General features: G+C 49.4%; 1 protein-coding gene across 3 annotated transcripts in view; it reads right to left on the bottom strand.

The window, feature by feature from the left end:
* DVL3 (dishevelled segment polarity protein 3) overlaps positions 1-16,502 on the bottom strand; it is a 49,018-nt gene that overhangs the window by 3,275 nt on the left and 29,241 nt on the right. For 2 of the 3 annotated variants that reach the window (XM_081910983.1, XM_081910982.1), the window contains exons 3-14: positions 12,948-13,069; positions 12,235-12,341; positions 11,385-11,520; positions 10,007-10,100; positions 9,742-9,811; positions 8,811-8,950; positions 6,262-6,338; positions 5,341-5,408; positions 3,718-3,867; positions 1,790-1,921; positions 896-1,063; positions 101-313 (exon numbers count right to left, since the gene is read on the bottom strand). In XM_081910983.1, coding sequence (XP_081767109.1) covers positions 101-313; positions 896-1,063; positions 1,790-1,921; positions 3,718-3,867; positions 5,341-5,408; positions 6,262-6,338; positions 8,811-8,950; positions 9,742-9,811; positions 10,007-10,100; positions 11,385-11,520; positions 12,235-12,341; positions 12,948-13,069 — 1,477 coding nt within the window. Of the gene's footprint in view, positions 1-100; positions 314-895; positions 1,064-1,789; positions 1,922-3,717; positions 3,868-3,983; positions 4,035-5,340; positions 5,409-6,261; positions 6,339-8,810; positions 8,951-9,741; positions 9,812-10,006; positions 10,101-11,384; positions 11,521-12,234; positions 12,342-12,947; positions 13,070-16,502 lie in introns of all 3 variants that reach the window. The other variant, XM_081910984.1, reaches the window with a different exon arrangement.

Below are 16,502 nucleotides of genomic sequence, written 5' to 3'. Positions count from 1 at the left end.
AGTCCAGCTGTTCAGACTTAACAAGCCAAGTGCTTGCATGTGATACGATCTTTATGGCATGGGAGGAATTCCGCCCATGTCCCACACGGCTCACATTTACCTTCGCTGTGCTGGCTGCCCGCGCTTCCGCCTCCATAGCTGTAGCCTGGGTCAGGAAATCCAGGGTGGGGGTTGTATGGATGGGGTGGCGGATACTGGTAGGGGAAGGCCATGGGCCATGGGGCAGCTCCTGGGTGAGGCAAAGGAGCCAATGTGTCCTGATCGGAGGCGCCGCTGGACCCATCGTGGTCATGCAAGGACAGGCTGGCCATGTCTGTGAAATAGGGACAGAGAAAGGGCAAAGGTTACACCAGGAGCAAGGGCATAAGTGAGCTTATCCTCATTTCTTACCTATGAAATTCAGGTTGTAGTGCAAAGAGGGAGTGGGCGGCATGGGGGGATGCTTATCTCCTGGTGGGAAGTTTTTGATTGAAAGCTAAAGATCCCCGCAGAGGAGGTGACTAGTCTGACTCCAAAATACAGGACAAAAGGGAAAGGACGATGTCAAGTTCAGCAAGAAAGGAGACTCCGACTGAGCTTTAGGAAGAACTTTCTGATGATAAGAGCAGACTCCCTTGGGAGGTGGTGGACTCTCCTTCCTTGCAGTTTGGGTGGCCATCTGTTGTGAATTCTTCAGCTGTGATTCCTGCATTGTAGCGGGCTAGACTAGATGAGCTCAGGTTCCCCTTCCAACTCTACAATTCTATGATTCTGCAAAGCCACATGGGCTTGCTTTGAGGGCTCTCCTACTTCTGCTCTCCCAGGAAACAGATGGCCACGTTGAGAGCCTGCCAGAACCACCCACTGCCTGTTCTTGCTCCCCCACCCCCTGCACAGTGCAGAGAAGGAGTCTTACTGCCGCAGAGGTCGCCAAAGATGTAGTAGCACTGCTCCGAGAACGTGATCTTGTTGACAGTGTGTCGGATGTAACCGGCCTTCAGGAGGTTGCTGGCATACTTGCGGGATTCTCGCCTGTCTGTGAAGCCTTCTACATGGTGGTAGAGCCAATCTACCACATCGGATCCTGCCAGGAGACAGCAGCAAAGAGGGACTCAGCAAGGATGGAAGCAGACAGCACCCTGTTCTGCTCTGAGGAGAGGAAGGTGCTTGGAGGGAAGCTGGCTCCAGCCTTCTTTTGCTGCCATAGTCCAGCTTACTGGGCTATAATAAAGATGATGTTCAGAAGTCATGACAGTCACAGTGTATCTAGAAGCTCCTCCTGACATGCTCAGTAACATCTTGCCAACCTCTGTGCTCGATCTGGTGCAACACAGTGGCTTAAAATGAAGGTTGTGAACCAGAAGTTTCTGACCCAAATCTGTTCTCACCCCTGAACTCATTTCAGGCAAGCTATTATGCTCTCAGCCTCAAGGACACCCCAGCACCACTTCTGAAACAGGCATAGTAAGACCCATCTTAAAGGACACATAAAACACTTAAGTGCACTGTGTAAATGCTAAGTATCCTCTTTATTCTGCTGATCTTGAGGGCTAGAGAGTGAAAGCTGAGACTCTAAGGAATCCAATTCTGCAGCAGATGCCGTGTATAATCCTGTTTTTAGAGACACTTCTCTTGCAAACAGGTTAGTATGTTTTCCCTCTGATACACATCTAACCTGTCCTCCTTATGAAGTTACCGTTGCGCAACTCAAATAGGGGCTTGAGACCGTTATCTGCTTGGGAGAGGCAAAGAGCGAGTGGTTCTCCCGTGGCCCTTCGCCCATTTGCCCTACGGAGGGCCTGCGTCTTACCAATGAAGGCATTGGGGATGGTGATCTTCAGCCACATGCGGTCGCGCACCTCCAAGCCCGACTCTGGCGAAGCCATGGCTTTGACAATCGTGGCCATGTCGCTGTGGATGGACAGGTGAAAGTCATCGAGACCTGCGGGTTGGATGGAGGGAAGGGAGGAGAGATGAGAGGGGATGGAAAGGCAGAGGAGCACATGAAGGTGCCACACACAGGAGGGTAGGGCAAGGGAACAATACACCACAGGCACACCTCAAGTTTCTGCAATCCTTCTTGGGTCAGGATTCCCCCTGGGAACCACTGAAGGTGCAAAAAAAGAGAGCAGCCGGCCTCATACTGGGCTGCTCTTTGCATTTTCCCTAGAAACAGTCAACTGCAATCTAACTACAACGCCCTGAGCACACCCAGCCCAAGCAGGGCAAATGGCCGGTGCTTAAATGGCCCTTACTGACAAAGCACAAACTTACAGTTGCCCCAGAGGTGCACTAAACACACACACACACACACTTCTGGTGACTAGGCAGCCAGCGCACCTCCCCGGGCTTATGCTCCGAGCTGGACTGCTGGCGCAATGGGTGGCCGCCCCAAACTTAAGTACCCTCATCTGACAGCCTATGAGTCCTTCAACACGGAAGTTGTAGCTGTGCCTGCCTCTTCAAGCTGCTCCTGGTCCTGGGGGACAGTGGGGAGGGGATTCTGCCAGCCTCCCTCCTTCAGACACAGCATCTCCCTCCTCTCCTAGCACATCCTGTCCTTCCTCCCCCATCTCTGGCTGCTGCCTCGCAGGAGGCACAAAACCCCATAATTCACGACCCTCTTCCCCCAGGTCAGCTTCTGGCCTGCTTCTCCTTCCACCTGCTCTGCGGAGCCCTGCCGGTCCCTGGCACGCAACCTCCATTACTACCCAGACTGTTTTATCCTTCAACAGCTCTTTTTTTAGAAAGCTCAGAGCAGCTTAAACACCTGATCAGGTACACATCTGCTTAGTTTCAGTAACGCTGCAGCACCAGGCCTTGCCATTCTTCTCAATGGGCCAACTTCATCGCCTCTGGCCAAAACCCACTCAGAGGCCAGTGCTATGAAGCAGCTGTCCCAAATGCACCTCTTTGCTGCACATTTCCTAACACATCCACCTTTCCTCTCTTGAGCTCCCTTTTGGAAGAGAGGGTAAGTCTTCCAACTTCTTCACCATTTGCCTAACAGGAAGCCAGCACTGCATCTACCTGAATAACTCGTGCTCCCTGAAGTTATTCTGGGACTGTTCAGGGTTTTCAGCCAGCGACTGCTTAACTTCAATCCATTTACAAGGGACTCTGCAGCGTTTCAGCCCCAAACATAGCCATTTATCTCAAAAAATTCAGTCAACGCTGCTTCACTGAGAAGGATATTGCTACACCAGAAAAATCACTGCACACTGCTACTTGTGTATGTGATATCTTTTGTTATTTTTATTTTCAACGTGTAAGTCGCTTTGAGGCATGCATGTAAAAATGCTACTAATACATATAATAAATAAAAATAGATGGCCCTGCAAAGTTGTCAGGGTTCTCCTCCCTCCTTTTTGCAACCCTCTTGATTCTCCCACCGACCACACAATCAAACAGGAGACGCTCATTATCCTAGAAGAAGCAACTAAGTGGAGAAATCTGTGGCCTTCTGTTTCGCCTAGACTCACACAGGTCCCTTATCCTGATCATCCTCCAATCTTTGGTTTAAAATATCTAGCTTCTAAAAGCACCCCTGTTTCCTTAGCAAAAGATGGAGGAAACGCCTCTTTCCATGCAGCTCAAGATCTATTGAGGGAAACCATCCTCTTTCCAAGCCGCAAATCTGGGTTTTGCCCCTGTGCATGTATTGCTCCTATCAGGTTACGGCGTGCAGGTGACCAGAAGCCGAGCAGGGGTGGGGGACACACAGGCACGAGGACTTACGTTCGGTTTCTGGGATGGAGCTGGTGATGGAGGAGCTGGTGGAAGTGATTGTGCTCATGGATGGGCTCATACCGTAGGCTGGGTAGGTGCCGGTCATCGCTGCAGTGTGGGAAACCCAGGCTGCTGGGTCAATGGGCCTGATGGGCTCACCTAAAGGGAACACACAGGGCAGGTGAGGAGGCCCCCTCCGCAAGAGTCATCCCCTCTCGCCAAAGCCGCCACCTCTGGGCAAGCCCTGTCCTCCCCCAGCATCAGCCGGGACTCACCCGGATCGGAGCATGGAGAGTCTGGCCCAGCCCAGATCCGCTGGGGAGCAACTGGGGGAGAAAGAAGAGAGGGAGGATCAACATGAGGGGTGCGGGGGGAGCTCCCCCGAGGCGGAGGCAGGCATGGGGCAGGGGGGCACGGGGTGGGTACGGGCTGCATGCAAGGAATTGGCTTGCTAACTTGGTAGCTTGTCTTGGGTGTGATGTGGAATAGGGGACTGATTAGGCATGGGGAGATGGAAAGGGGCAAGAAAGAGGCAGACAGAGAGAGAGCAGCACAGAGGGCCAGAAAAAAGGGTTCGAAACCTCGGTCACACCCTTAGGGCCAATTTATACATTCAACAGAAAGAAGCAGTCAGGTGTTTCCAAGATAGCCAGATGGGTTGTGTATAAGTAATACATCATCATCATCATCATCATTATTATTATTATTATTATTATTATTATTATTATTATTATTATTATTATTGATGCAGGTGAGGGATCATGCCTACAAAATATTTATTTGTTGTTACATTTTTATGCCACCTTTCTCCAAGGTACTCAAGGTGGCAAACTTGCTTCTCCCCCCCCCCTGTTTTGCCCTCCCAACAACCACGTGCTGTAAGTTAGGCTGAGAGACAGTGTGACTGGCACCCCAGTTCTCCCAGTTCTCTTCATGGCTGAGTGGGGATTTGAACCCTGGCCCCCCAAATCCCAGTTCAGCACTCTAACCACTACACCACACTGGGTCTCATGTATGTAAAATCTCCCTAAGGTAAAGGTAAAGGTACCCCTGCCCGTACGGGCCAGTCTTGACAGACTCTAGGGTTGTGCGCTCATTTCACTCTATAGGCCGGGAGCCAGCGCTGTCCGAAGACACTTCCGGGTCACGTGGCCAGCGTGACGAAGCTGCTCTGGCGAGCCAGCACCAGGGCAGTACACAGAAACGCCGTTTACCTTCCAGCTGGTAAGCGGTCCCTATTTATCTACTTGCACCCGGGGGTGCTTTCGAACTGCTAGGTTGGCAGGCACTGGGACCGAACAACGGGAGTGCACCCTGCCGCGGGGATTCGAACCGCCGACCATGCGATCGATAAGTCCTAGGCGCTGAGGTTTTACCCACAGCGCCACCCGTGTCCCAGCAGGGTAAAGGGCTTCAGCCTAGCTTTCTCTCCCATACGTTATTTTTCTGGGTACAAGGAGCCCCCACTCCATCCCAGTAAAGGAGCATTCAAACATGCAACTCCCTTGGCCGCTTGCATCCTGCAACAAGGCAATATTGGGGTGGGGCACGTTATTAACTGTTGGTTCTATAGAACACCAGTCCTCATGCACACTATTCAGCAAACCAAGAAATGAAGCAAAAACCACTTACTCCTGGGTAGCGAGAAGCAGCCCCTGGGGCTGGGATCCCAGCACTTGGCAACAGTCAGAGTGATGGGCCTGGAAGAGAAACATAATGGCTGTCACTGCTACCAGATCTGGTCAGCTCAGTTCGCAGAAAAGCCACCCACATACACACATCTAGACATAATAATAATAATAATAATAATAATAATAATAATAATAATAATAATAATAAATTTTATTTATATCCCGCCCTCCCCAGCCGAAGCCGGGCTCAGGGCGGCTAACAACAATAAAACAGTATAAAAGTACAGCACAAACAACACTCTAAAATCATTCATTATAAAATTGATGCAGAAGAAACAAGAATAAATCTTCCCCTATAAACTGAGTGGGCGTGTTTTACATCCCTAAAGCTCAGTACTGGGGTATTATGATGGAACAAGACAGGGAAACATGTGAGAAGCTCTCGCTTGCTTTGAACACTGGCCCTCTGACACTTTGTTTTCCTTTTTCTGCTATATCAAAGTAAATAGCATAATATAACAGAAAGGGGAAACAAAGTGTCAGGGGCCAGAAAGGCTGTCCTTTTGCCTAAACAGAATTCCACTGCCACCAAACCCAAATGCAGCAACTAGAATAGATGAAGGCTGGTGCCACCATCTTTGTCTTTTGCTCACACACAATGAACCTGTAAGCCTTGGGCTATCTTTCCTTGAAAATTTTTATTTTTACTGATCTGCGGGACTTAACTGTCCTCTAGGCTCACTTGGAACAGTCAGCAGTCCAAGATGGCCATGGATCTTCTGCAGGGCACCAGGGGGCACTGCTAGAAACTGAGCGCCAGCCCTGCATTACCAGACGCCACCAAGCCCACACTCCCAAGAACAGTTGTAGGTTTAGAGAGTGAGCTGCCTTGGAGCTGCAGGGATGGGAAAAGGCTACCTACCCTGGCTTGTGTACAATCTCCCTCAGCACTCGCACAGCGTCGTCGTTGCTCATGTTTTCAAAATTGATGTCATTCACCTGCAGAGAAAGATGAAAATGTAAGAGCCCCACAAAAGTGTATGGATCTTAAATGAACATGTGGAGATGCCCAACAGCAGTACTGGGATAGATCAGGGATCCCCAAACTAAGGCCTGCGGGCTGGATAAGGCCCAAGGGACTCATTTATCCAGCCCACAGCAACCCCCACTGCTGCCGCCCGCTCTTACCGGCACTGCGCTGCCCGGCTGCCCACTTCCGAAGCACTGGAAATAGTTTGTGCACATGTGCAAGCGTTATTTGCGCATGTGCAAGTTATTTCCAGTGCACATCCAGGTCAGAGGAGGCCCGTGCACAAGCTATTTACGATGCTCCTCTGACCCGGAAGTGCGCCGGAAATAGCGTGTGTGCACACACGTATGGGCACGCGCTCCCCCACCCTCCAGCCCACTGCACGATTGGCGCTGGAGACACCAACCCGAGGTGCAGTAAGTCTGCTGACCCCTGGGATAGATGGATCAATCTGGTTGCCATCAGGTAGAAGTATTTCCCAGCCCCACCACCTTTTCTAGGTAGAGATGTGCTGGAGAGGGCAGTGGCTGTTCCACATCAGATAGTCTTCTAAGAAACTGATTGCCTTGACCCTTTCCAGTCTGGGTTCAGTCCTGTGCTTGAGGCAGAAACAGCCTTGGCTGTTGTGACTGATGACCTTTATCAGGAGCGCGACAGCAGGAGTCTGACTGTTGCTCCTCCTGATCTCTTGGTGGCTTTAGATGCCATTGACCAAGGCATCTTTCTGGACCAGCTCTGTGGGTTAGGAAGCCTATAGTAATCTGGCGGTTCCACTACTACCTGCAGGGCCAGTTTCAGAAGGGAGCTATTGCTCAGCCTTGTGGCACACTTTGTGCTACAGGGATTTGCAAGGTTCCATTGTATCCCTCATTCTATTTAGCATCACAGAGCAAAGTGGCACCCAGCCATATTTCTCCTTCCCCTCTGAATCAGGTGAGGCTGTACATGTCTTGGAACAATGCCTAAACACTGGAGGACTGGAGGAGGGTCACAAAACTGAAACCAAACTAGACAGAGGAGCTGTGCATGGGCAGTTATCAGATTGCTGGCCTGTTCCAAGTGGGGTTGCCCTTTCCTTGGACAATGAGATGGCTAGCATGGAGCACCTTCTGTCAGCTATGGCTGGTTCATCAGGTAAAGCAGTTCCTGGACAGGGAGTGCCTGATTACAGTGAAGTGGTGACTTCCCAGCTGGACTAGTATAATGTGCTGGGGGGGGGGGGGAGAGAGGCGCTATCCTTGATGAAGTTCCAGAAGCTGCATTGAGTGCAGAATGTGACAGCTAGGCTTCTAAGTGGCTTAACCCATTGGGGGCATGGGACGCCTACCCTGAAAGATTTACATTTGCTCAGAATATGCTGTTTGGGCAAAATTCAAGGGGCTAGGCGTGATTTATGAAGCCCTATAGAACATGGGGCCTAAATACTTGAAAAATCTGCTCATATATATGAAACTGCCTCTGCATTAAGATCAGGAGGGCAGACTTTCTCGGCTGTGCTGCAGGCATTTGAGATCTGCTATGCAGTTATCTCAGTGGTGGTCCCCTGGTGCCAGTCCCTCCGAGATAGAAGACTACCGTATCTGAAACAGAAATCACCTAGCAGTTTCTGCCACCACCTGAAGACCTATTTTTCACCCAAGCATTTGTGGGGTACGGTTGCGTTGATATATTATCGGCTCTAGTGTTTGTACTGCGCAATGCCAATTGCTTTGTTGTTCTCTGCCCTGGGGTTCCTTGTCAGTGAAGGGCTGACTAAAGATGTTTTGAACAAATGCTATGGACTGAGCTTTGGGCTTGTACACGCAACATGTGTGCTCTGCCCCCCACCAATGGCCTCTTTCCTAGATCTGACGGTTCTTGCCTAGTAACAGGCAGGTTTTAAGCTTTCAAAGCCTTAGGTACACAGCCCAGAGGCTTTATCATGGCCCCAGGGTTCCCTTGAGATAAGAACCACATCATTTACACAAACAAGACATTCCAAATCAGCCACCCTGATTTTATCTCTGTCCTGGGTCGCTGTGCTTCCACCTTCCACAGATAGCAAGTACACTCTCTGGTATAGAATCACAGAATCGTAAAGTTGCAAGGGACCAGGAGGATCACCTAAGCCCAACCCCCTTTTGCCCAACGTGTGACTTGAACCCGCAACCCTGAGATTAAGAGTCTCATGCTCTGCCAACTGAGCCATAACTGAAATCTCTGTCGTGATCACAGGATAACAGATTCTGTAGAAAGAGGCCTGGTTCTCACGTCATGCTCAGCCAAACCCTAAGCTCACTGCTCAACTGCGTGGGCTCCTAGACAGAAACCTGCAGCTGCTTTGCTCCTCCCCAGTCCTTTGCGCGTCGCATCGCACTGAGCTTCGCGTATTGTGAGTACAGCATGAAACCAAGGCCTCTTGGACATCTGGCTCTCAAAGTTTTAAAAGAATTAAAAAGCACCTGCAGCAGCATGTCTCCGGGCTCAATTCTTCCATCGGCTGCCACAGCCCCTCCCTTCATGATGGAGCCAATGTAGATGCCGCCGTCACCACGCTCGTTGCTCTGCCCGACGATGGAGATGCCCAGGAAGTTGTACTTCTCTGTACAATCATAGAATCATAGAGTTGGAAGGGACACGAAGGGGAGGTATTTGTGCAGTTAGAACAGCACACAACCAATGGCCAGCATTTCATTAATCCAGTCCGGCCATTAACTAGCTACAAGGAATGCCTGTTAGGTATTTTTAGACAACAGAAAATGGAGACAGGCTGAAAATGTTTGGGGGGGATTGGATGACCAAATCTAAATCATCTTGTTTTATTGGTAAGCAAAAAAGGAAGCTGCCTTTTTTTAAAAAAGAGGGGGCACACACAGAGATAGGCATTACCTGTGTGGTAGCACATATTAGAGACTATGGACAAATGGAAAACGATATAAACATGTAGCACTTAGCAAAAAATAAATAAATGGCACAGGCCATTTAGCATTACATTATGAAATAACATTTTGTCTATGGTAGAAAAAATCCAGTACAGTGGTACCTCGGAAGTCAAATGAAATCCGTTCTAGAAGTCTATTCGACTTTCAAAAGGTTTAGAAACCAAGGCGCAGCTTCCAATTGGCTACAGGAAGCTCCTGCGGCCAATTGAAATCCGCGTTGGACATTCGGATTCCAAAGAACGTTTGCAAACTGGAACACTCACTTCCAGGATCGTGGCATTCAGGAGCCAAAACGTTCAACTTGCAAGGTGTTTGGGATCCAAAGTACGACTGTAGTTTGCTCTTCAGCAATCGGGCCTGAGATGCAAAATATCTGTTTGCCCACTTCCTTCCCGCCATCCCAATCTGGGTTATGCGGGCCAAATGGCTTCAAGCAACTACCTGTACTCACCCATGTTGAGGGTAACTGTGATAATGTTCAACGACATGGTAGAATCTGTGATGCTGCTGAAGGATGAGGACTACAACAGAAAGGAAGAGGGTGAGACCCAAAACATAACCTAGATGCCACTTGCAAGACCTGTGGAGAGGGTGGGGTAACAATGCCCTCAGAGGTTCTCTCCCTTTTCCCCTTAATTTTTAAATTGTGCCCAACCACTCGTGAGCTCACTTGCAGCACTCTCCCTACTCCCAGACACCCTCCCCAGGCATCTCACCCGCTCAATGCGTGGTACTTTCTGCTTCCGCCTGCGGCGCTTGTGCCTTCTCATCAGCCGGGAGGCGCTACTCTGCTCTGTTGAGCTGCTGAACCTACAGTATGGAGGCAAAAGCAAGGCTCACAAGCTGGCCACCAGGAAAAGCACAGAAAAATGTAGAGAGGAGGCAAAAAAAACCAACCACCTCTGGGTAACTAGGAATGTAATTAGAAGAGGACAGGGAGCCACCTTGGCCAATCTCTTGCACAGGAGAGGACCTCCTGTTCCATCTATTTCTTGTCCCCAAGCACACACAAAAACAAAGCAGCAAATGAACAGACACATCACAAAAATGAGTTCCAAGAGATTAGAACAGGCTAGGCCACATGCTGCAGAGGCACTCTGTACCAGGCTTTGCCAACATGTTGCCCTTCAGTTTTGGACCACAATTCCCATCAGCCTCTGCAAGCACAGCTGTGGCTGATGGAAGTTGTCGTTCAAAACATCTGGGGGCCACCAGTTCGGCAAAGACTAATTTACACTGTGGGAGAAATATGACTCCATGGGGAACCTGGCAAACAATTAAAAAAGTTTCATTAATTGCTTCTTGCATAAAGCAGGGAGGGGGAGGCTGTGTTGCTGGACTACAACTCCTATCTTCCCTGACCACTGACTGGAGCAGATGGGCGTTGGGAGTCCCAACAACATCTGGATCATAGGTATCCTGTTCCTGGTGTTAAGGGAACTGGGGAGGAACTGGAATACACACTGTCCTCCTTTGAACATGTTTGGTGGGCGACTTTCTAACAAAAGCCGGTGGTGAGCAAAACATACCTACAGAGCATTTCGAGGACGGGGGAGGTGTTCACATCACTCAACAGTCTGTTTCTACTTGCAGCTGTACCTAACTGTGGCAGAACAATGCTCAGGACAGAGGGAAAACTTCCTAAACCAGCTTGGCAATGTGAGCAATTGGAAGATAAAAAATATCCTGCACCCAGTCTACCAAACTCCAGGCGAATACTGATGCGATGGTTCTTCTTTAGATGCACAGGTAAATACTGCAGTGTGTGCAAATAAGACAAGCGCAGTTGAACAAAGTGTCTCCTACGCGTACAGTCAAGAGAGTCAGGATCAGGTCCCTGGCAAGTCCACACACTTTTGCAAACCCTGGCTGGCTGCCACAATGTGAAGAAGGCCAAATCTCTGGAACTCAAATCAGTTCTTTGCTTCTGCAATTGTTCCAGGGAGACTAGAATCTGGAGGAAGAAATGACTGAGGCAAGTCAAGGGAGAAGCATTAGATTGGAAAGAAGAACTGAGGAGTTTTTATTTGGGATCCTTCACCAGACTCCAGTCATAGCAGGTCACTTTCTCCCAGGCCATGAATATTCCTTTACCTGCTTGTAGAATCATCTTCATCTGAGTCGAAGAAGCTGGTGGTTTCAAGTTCACTGCTCATGAGGGTAGAGGAGCTTTCATAGCCCCCTAGTTCCCGCCGCCGTTCTGCCTTGGCTGTCCCGTTCACCCTGGGGGCTGGAGTAAAAGGAGGAGAGGGTCAATGGCCAAGGGGAACCATTCAGAAGAGAAGGCCTTCAAAAAGTCAAACAAATATATATCCCACCTGGGAAAGGATCACCAGTTGCCTTTCTAGTGACGGGGAAATGAAAATATAAGGGGGCCTACAAATAATAGTACCTTCATAGCACACTGTGCAAACTAAGCAATCCTATAGAACAACAACCCTGAAGGAGGTTGGCAGGGTTGAGTGGGAGAGGGTTATATCAACATAGCAGCTCTCGTGGGCAAACTCTTTCCATTAGCAGAAAACTAAAAATCTGAACCCAGTTTTCACGTTGTGAGAAGGAGCAGTATGGGAAGGCCTTCCTGAGTCCCAAACAATCTTTGAGCGGGCTCCCTCTCCCCACAACTTGTCAGATCATTTTTTCTTCTCTGTTTTAAAAGGGAAAGTTAGTCTGCCCATTTGGTCAGATGGGCAGCTGGGTCCATGGAGGAGCCAGCCCCTGAGTGGGTACAGGACTGTGGGCCCTGAATTGCACGGAAATTTCAAAAATTGTTGGCTTGGGATGGCGGCAGAGAAGGTGGACCTCCCAAGGCCCCGAGGATGGGGAAGAACATGAGCCATGCACACAGCAGCAGAGTCAAGGGCACAGCCTACAGAGCAGACTTTGATAGAGGTGGGGTGGGGACTACTACTATAGCCAGTTGAACTCCAGGAAATAAACTCACCATGTTCAGGTCCATCTTTCCTGCGTGGCCTTTCCCTCTGTATCGATACCACTGAGTCAGTCTCCGTCTCATTATCCAGGTTCTCTCGACTTCCTCCAGTATTGGGACTGCAAAGTAAAAAACAAACAAATACACACACATAGTAGAAAACTGCGCAGAAGCACCTCCTCCAAATTTGCCCACAGAAGTGTGAGGCTTAAAAGAAAAGGCTGAGGGCAGAACTTAAAACATGCAAAAGGCGTGCTGTGCAATCCTTTCTGGACTGTACCATGTCAGACGGCAGGATGGGGGCCTGAATATTTGGCATTCCCTGTGCTTTTTTAAAAAACCAAATGCACACTCTTCTTCGTATATGTATGACACTCCTACATACGGCAGGGGTGGGTGCCAGAGAACAGTGTCCATACGCCACTGCGTCAAGTTTAAGCGTTAAAAGAGGAAAGAAGCCCAGTAGGTTCAACAGTGGTCTCAGTTTCCTTTGCGGATTCCGTGCTGAGAGCACTCCAGGCACAAGGCTGGTCATGAGGCCACCATGGTCAGGAATTGGGTCTCTCTAGTGTTAACTTTTATCCCTGCCACTTGAAACAGGCAGAGACTAAGCTTCCTTTTGCCAGAAGAGAATGGAACCTTGAACGTGCTTTCTGCAGAGAAACTGCTCAAATTTCTCCCTGCTCAAGGTAAGGCTGCTCCTTATACACAGACACACAACTTACTGAAAAGAAGGAGGCCTGGAGTCTCCTATCCCTCCAGTACGCTCAATGGAGGGCGGCAGCTCTGGCTGATTGTCGGCGCAGACAGACCCGGCGTCCGAATGAGACCCCTCAGCAGACACCAGCTGAAAGGAGAAAACAAGCTCAAGGTAAGCCAGCCTAGGCAGATAAAAATTTTCTTCCATTTTGAAGGGTAGGTTCAAAGTATTGCAATATAACAAAGCAGCCTGTTGGTCTCGTTACGTACATCTGTTTAGTGACACCATAACAAATAAGGATGTCACTCTGAGGTTGTGCAGCTGGGATGGGAGCCAAGATCTAACTTCTAACTGCAGGGATAAAGGACAAATCACAGCACTTAGAGAGGCACCTGCAAAAAGAGGCTTCAGAGGAAGAATAAAAATCAGCTTTGCGGGCTAAAAATAATAATACTAAAAAACAAAGCTACAAAAGATGGGGAGGGGACACCCTAAGGTAAAAAAAGCACCCCAGATAATTAAGTCCAGTCAAAGGCAACTATGGGGTTGCGGCACTCATCTTGCTTTCAGGCCAAGGGAGCCGGCATTTATCCACAGACAGCTTTCCGGGTCATGCAGCCAACATGAATAAACCACTTCTGGCACAACAGGACACCGTGACGGAAGCCAGAGCACACAGAAATGCCATTTACCTTCCCACCAGAGTGGTACCTATTTATGTACTTGCACTGGTGTGCTTTCGAATTGCTAGGTTGGAAGGACCTGGGACAGAGCAATGGGAGCTCACCCCGTCGCGAGGATTTAAACCGCCGACCTTTCAACTGGCAAGCCCAAGAGACTCAGTGGTTTAGACCACAGCACCACCCATGTCCCTAACAGTTTACTGACATTAAAACAGAGATGCAACGATAGCCCACTGAATATCTGTTGTTCTTTGATTGTTGCTGGTGCTGCTGCTGCAACCATTTTCCCTGCATCAAGTACTTCCTAAAAGTACTAAACCATCACTTAATAGTAACTTCCTTCTGCTAAAATCAATGCATATGTTTAAGGAAACCTATGTAGAGAAGAAGGATGCGGTTGGTGCTGTGGTCTAAACCACAGAGCCTAGGGCTTGCTGATCGGAAGTTCGGGGTGAGCTCCCATTGCTCGGTCCCTGCTCCTGCCTACCTAGCAGTTCAAAAGCACGTCAAAGCACAAGTAGATAAATAGGTACTGCTCCAGCGGAAAGGTAAACGGCATTTTCGTGTACTGCTTTGGTTCGCCAGAAGCAGCTTAGTCATGCTGGCCACATGACCCGGAAGCTGTCTGTGGACAAACGCCGGCTCCCTTGGACTATAGAGCGAGATGAGCGCCGCAACCCCAGAGTTGTCCGTGACTGGACCTAACGGTCAGGGGTACCTTTACCTTTATGTAGAGAAGAGCCCTGAGAGCCAACTTGGCAGCTACAGGAAGTAGGTGGATTCTTTCTCCCAGGAGCGACAGGCTGGGAATCCGTCTACCAACATGCCAGAAGACAGGATTCCTTGGATGAACAATCCTGCCTAATCCCTGGCCTCTTGAGCTGTCTGGACGGACTCTGGCTGAACTCCCCCACCCCATCTTCCTAAAATTAGAGTCACACTCCTGAAATAGCTCCTCAGTGTCTGGACCCAGCAACACACACCCCCACTCACCCCACCCCTAAGTCATGGGGGATATGAGAACAGGAGGCGACAGGCACAATGCACAAAGGAAGAGGCCACTCTTCACTCAAAGGGCCCAGCTGTCCTGCTAGGAAACAGATGGCATACAAAGCCAAAAGGCTGTGCCTAGAAATCTCAAAATTCTGTGCCCGGAATAAACCCTGCCAGTTAGGAAATCTGATTATTCTAATTGGATAATATTCAGGGGTTGCAGAATGTGGGATCTTTTGCGATGATCCCTGGAAGGAAAGGATAGTGGGGGGAGACGGGCCAGGACCTTGCCAAGAGACAGGTGAATAAATGCAGACATCTCACACCTGGCTATTCTAAAGTCCTACTACAACACTGTCTAGCACAGATTGTTAACACAGTAATAGGTTTAGAGTATTTCATGATTTGCAGGTAAATGGGCTAGAAGCTTTGTTTATTCTTCAAAATGAAGTTTTCAGGATTGTGTGCTAGAAGCCATATTTGTGGAATAATAATGACTATTCTAGGACTGGGTGCTACTAAGCATTGGTAATCTATATAGTTCAGCAGGATATTCTACAGCAAATAGCTGTTTCTGAGGTCATCTATTTCTAAAAGGGGGCAGGTTTTGCCCCTCACCTCTCCGCTGCCCCAACCTTCCCAGCTGCTGCTCTGTCAATGTCTCCCCTGGCGACTGACGGCAGCCACTGACATCTATCAGAGGGGAGGGGGAAGGGGCTGCAGTGTCAGCTGCAACTAACTTTTGGTCCGATTAGATCTATGAGACTTGTTTCTCCCCAACCTCAGTTTCTGTTTCTGACTGCCCCTCAACCTTTATCCAAACAGAAACGCAGCTGATGCTGTGGAAATATGGTGTCTCTCCACCCCCTCCCAAATCTCAGGTAAGTGATAACTGATATCAATGTCAGATAATCAAGACAAGTTGTCCTCCCCATCAAACATCTTCCTACTGCAGCCTCATTCATTTTTTGTTACAGGTCAATGAGGACTACTGGCTTCTATGAGAAAGAGAAGACAGGCCAAAATCTGTAATGGAGGGTGGTGGAGTAGGGATTGGGGGGGGCAGCGAGGCAGCAGGGAGGACAGATGTCTGCTCATAGTGTATACGTATCTCCTCTTCCATCCTCTGGATTCCTCCTGCGGGTGGGTGGGTGGCCCCCTTCCAGAAGTGGGTGGCAGAGTGCAACGGAAGGTGGGAGCAGTGGCTATGCATGATGTATGAACACATCCATTATCACTGCCCCCGCATTACAGGAAGAGGACTGAGCCCCAAAGAAGGCCTTGCGGAAGTTCAACCATTTACAACAGCCTTTCCCAACTGGTGCCTTCCAGGTGTCTTGGACTACAATTCCCATCACCACCAGCCAGCGCAGCAATTTTTGGAGCATCTGGCAATATTAATATGGCAGCAGCAGTTCTGTGACTGACTGCCCAGAGAGAGAAGCTAAGGAGGATTTTTTCCACAGGAAAGCGACCGTGCAAACTGTTGCGCCCTAGAACAGGCCAGCACAATGCGTTACCCATAAAACTAACACATTGCACCAGTCATGAGTTGCGGGCTTTCAGTGGTGAACCACCCCTTGGTTTTTCCAGCCTTGGGCAGGCACCCAAAACATGAGGTCTACTCAACCTGGTAGGGCACAACTTGTGCAGGATTTCCTTAAAATCATAGGGACAAGAGCAGTCTTGATATTATTCATGTCATAAAAGGGGCAACCGATGGTAAAGCCTTCAGAATCCAAATCTAGCATAAGCGGCAACCTAAATCCGGGCCTCTAAGCTCACAGAGCTAACACTCCACTGGGACCTGTGGTATTAGAAGACGACATCTGGCTTCCACAGCCAGTACTGGGCTAAGACATTTGCTTCCTGAAGCAAAAACACTATGGCAGCCCAGCCCAGCC

This window comes from Podarcis melisellensis (assembly GCF_964234715.1).
Source record: "Podarcis melisellensis genome assembly, chromosome: 5".
Lineage (NCBI taxonomy): Eukaryota > Metazoa > Chordata > Lepidosauria > Squamata > Lacertidae > Podarcis > Podarcis melisellensis.
This window is presented reverse-complemented; position numbering and strand designations above follow the sequence as displayed.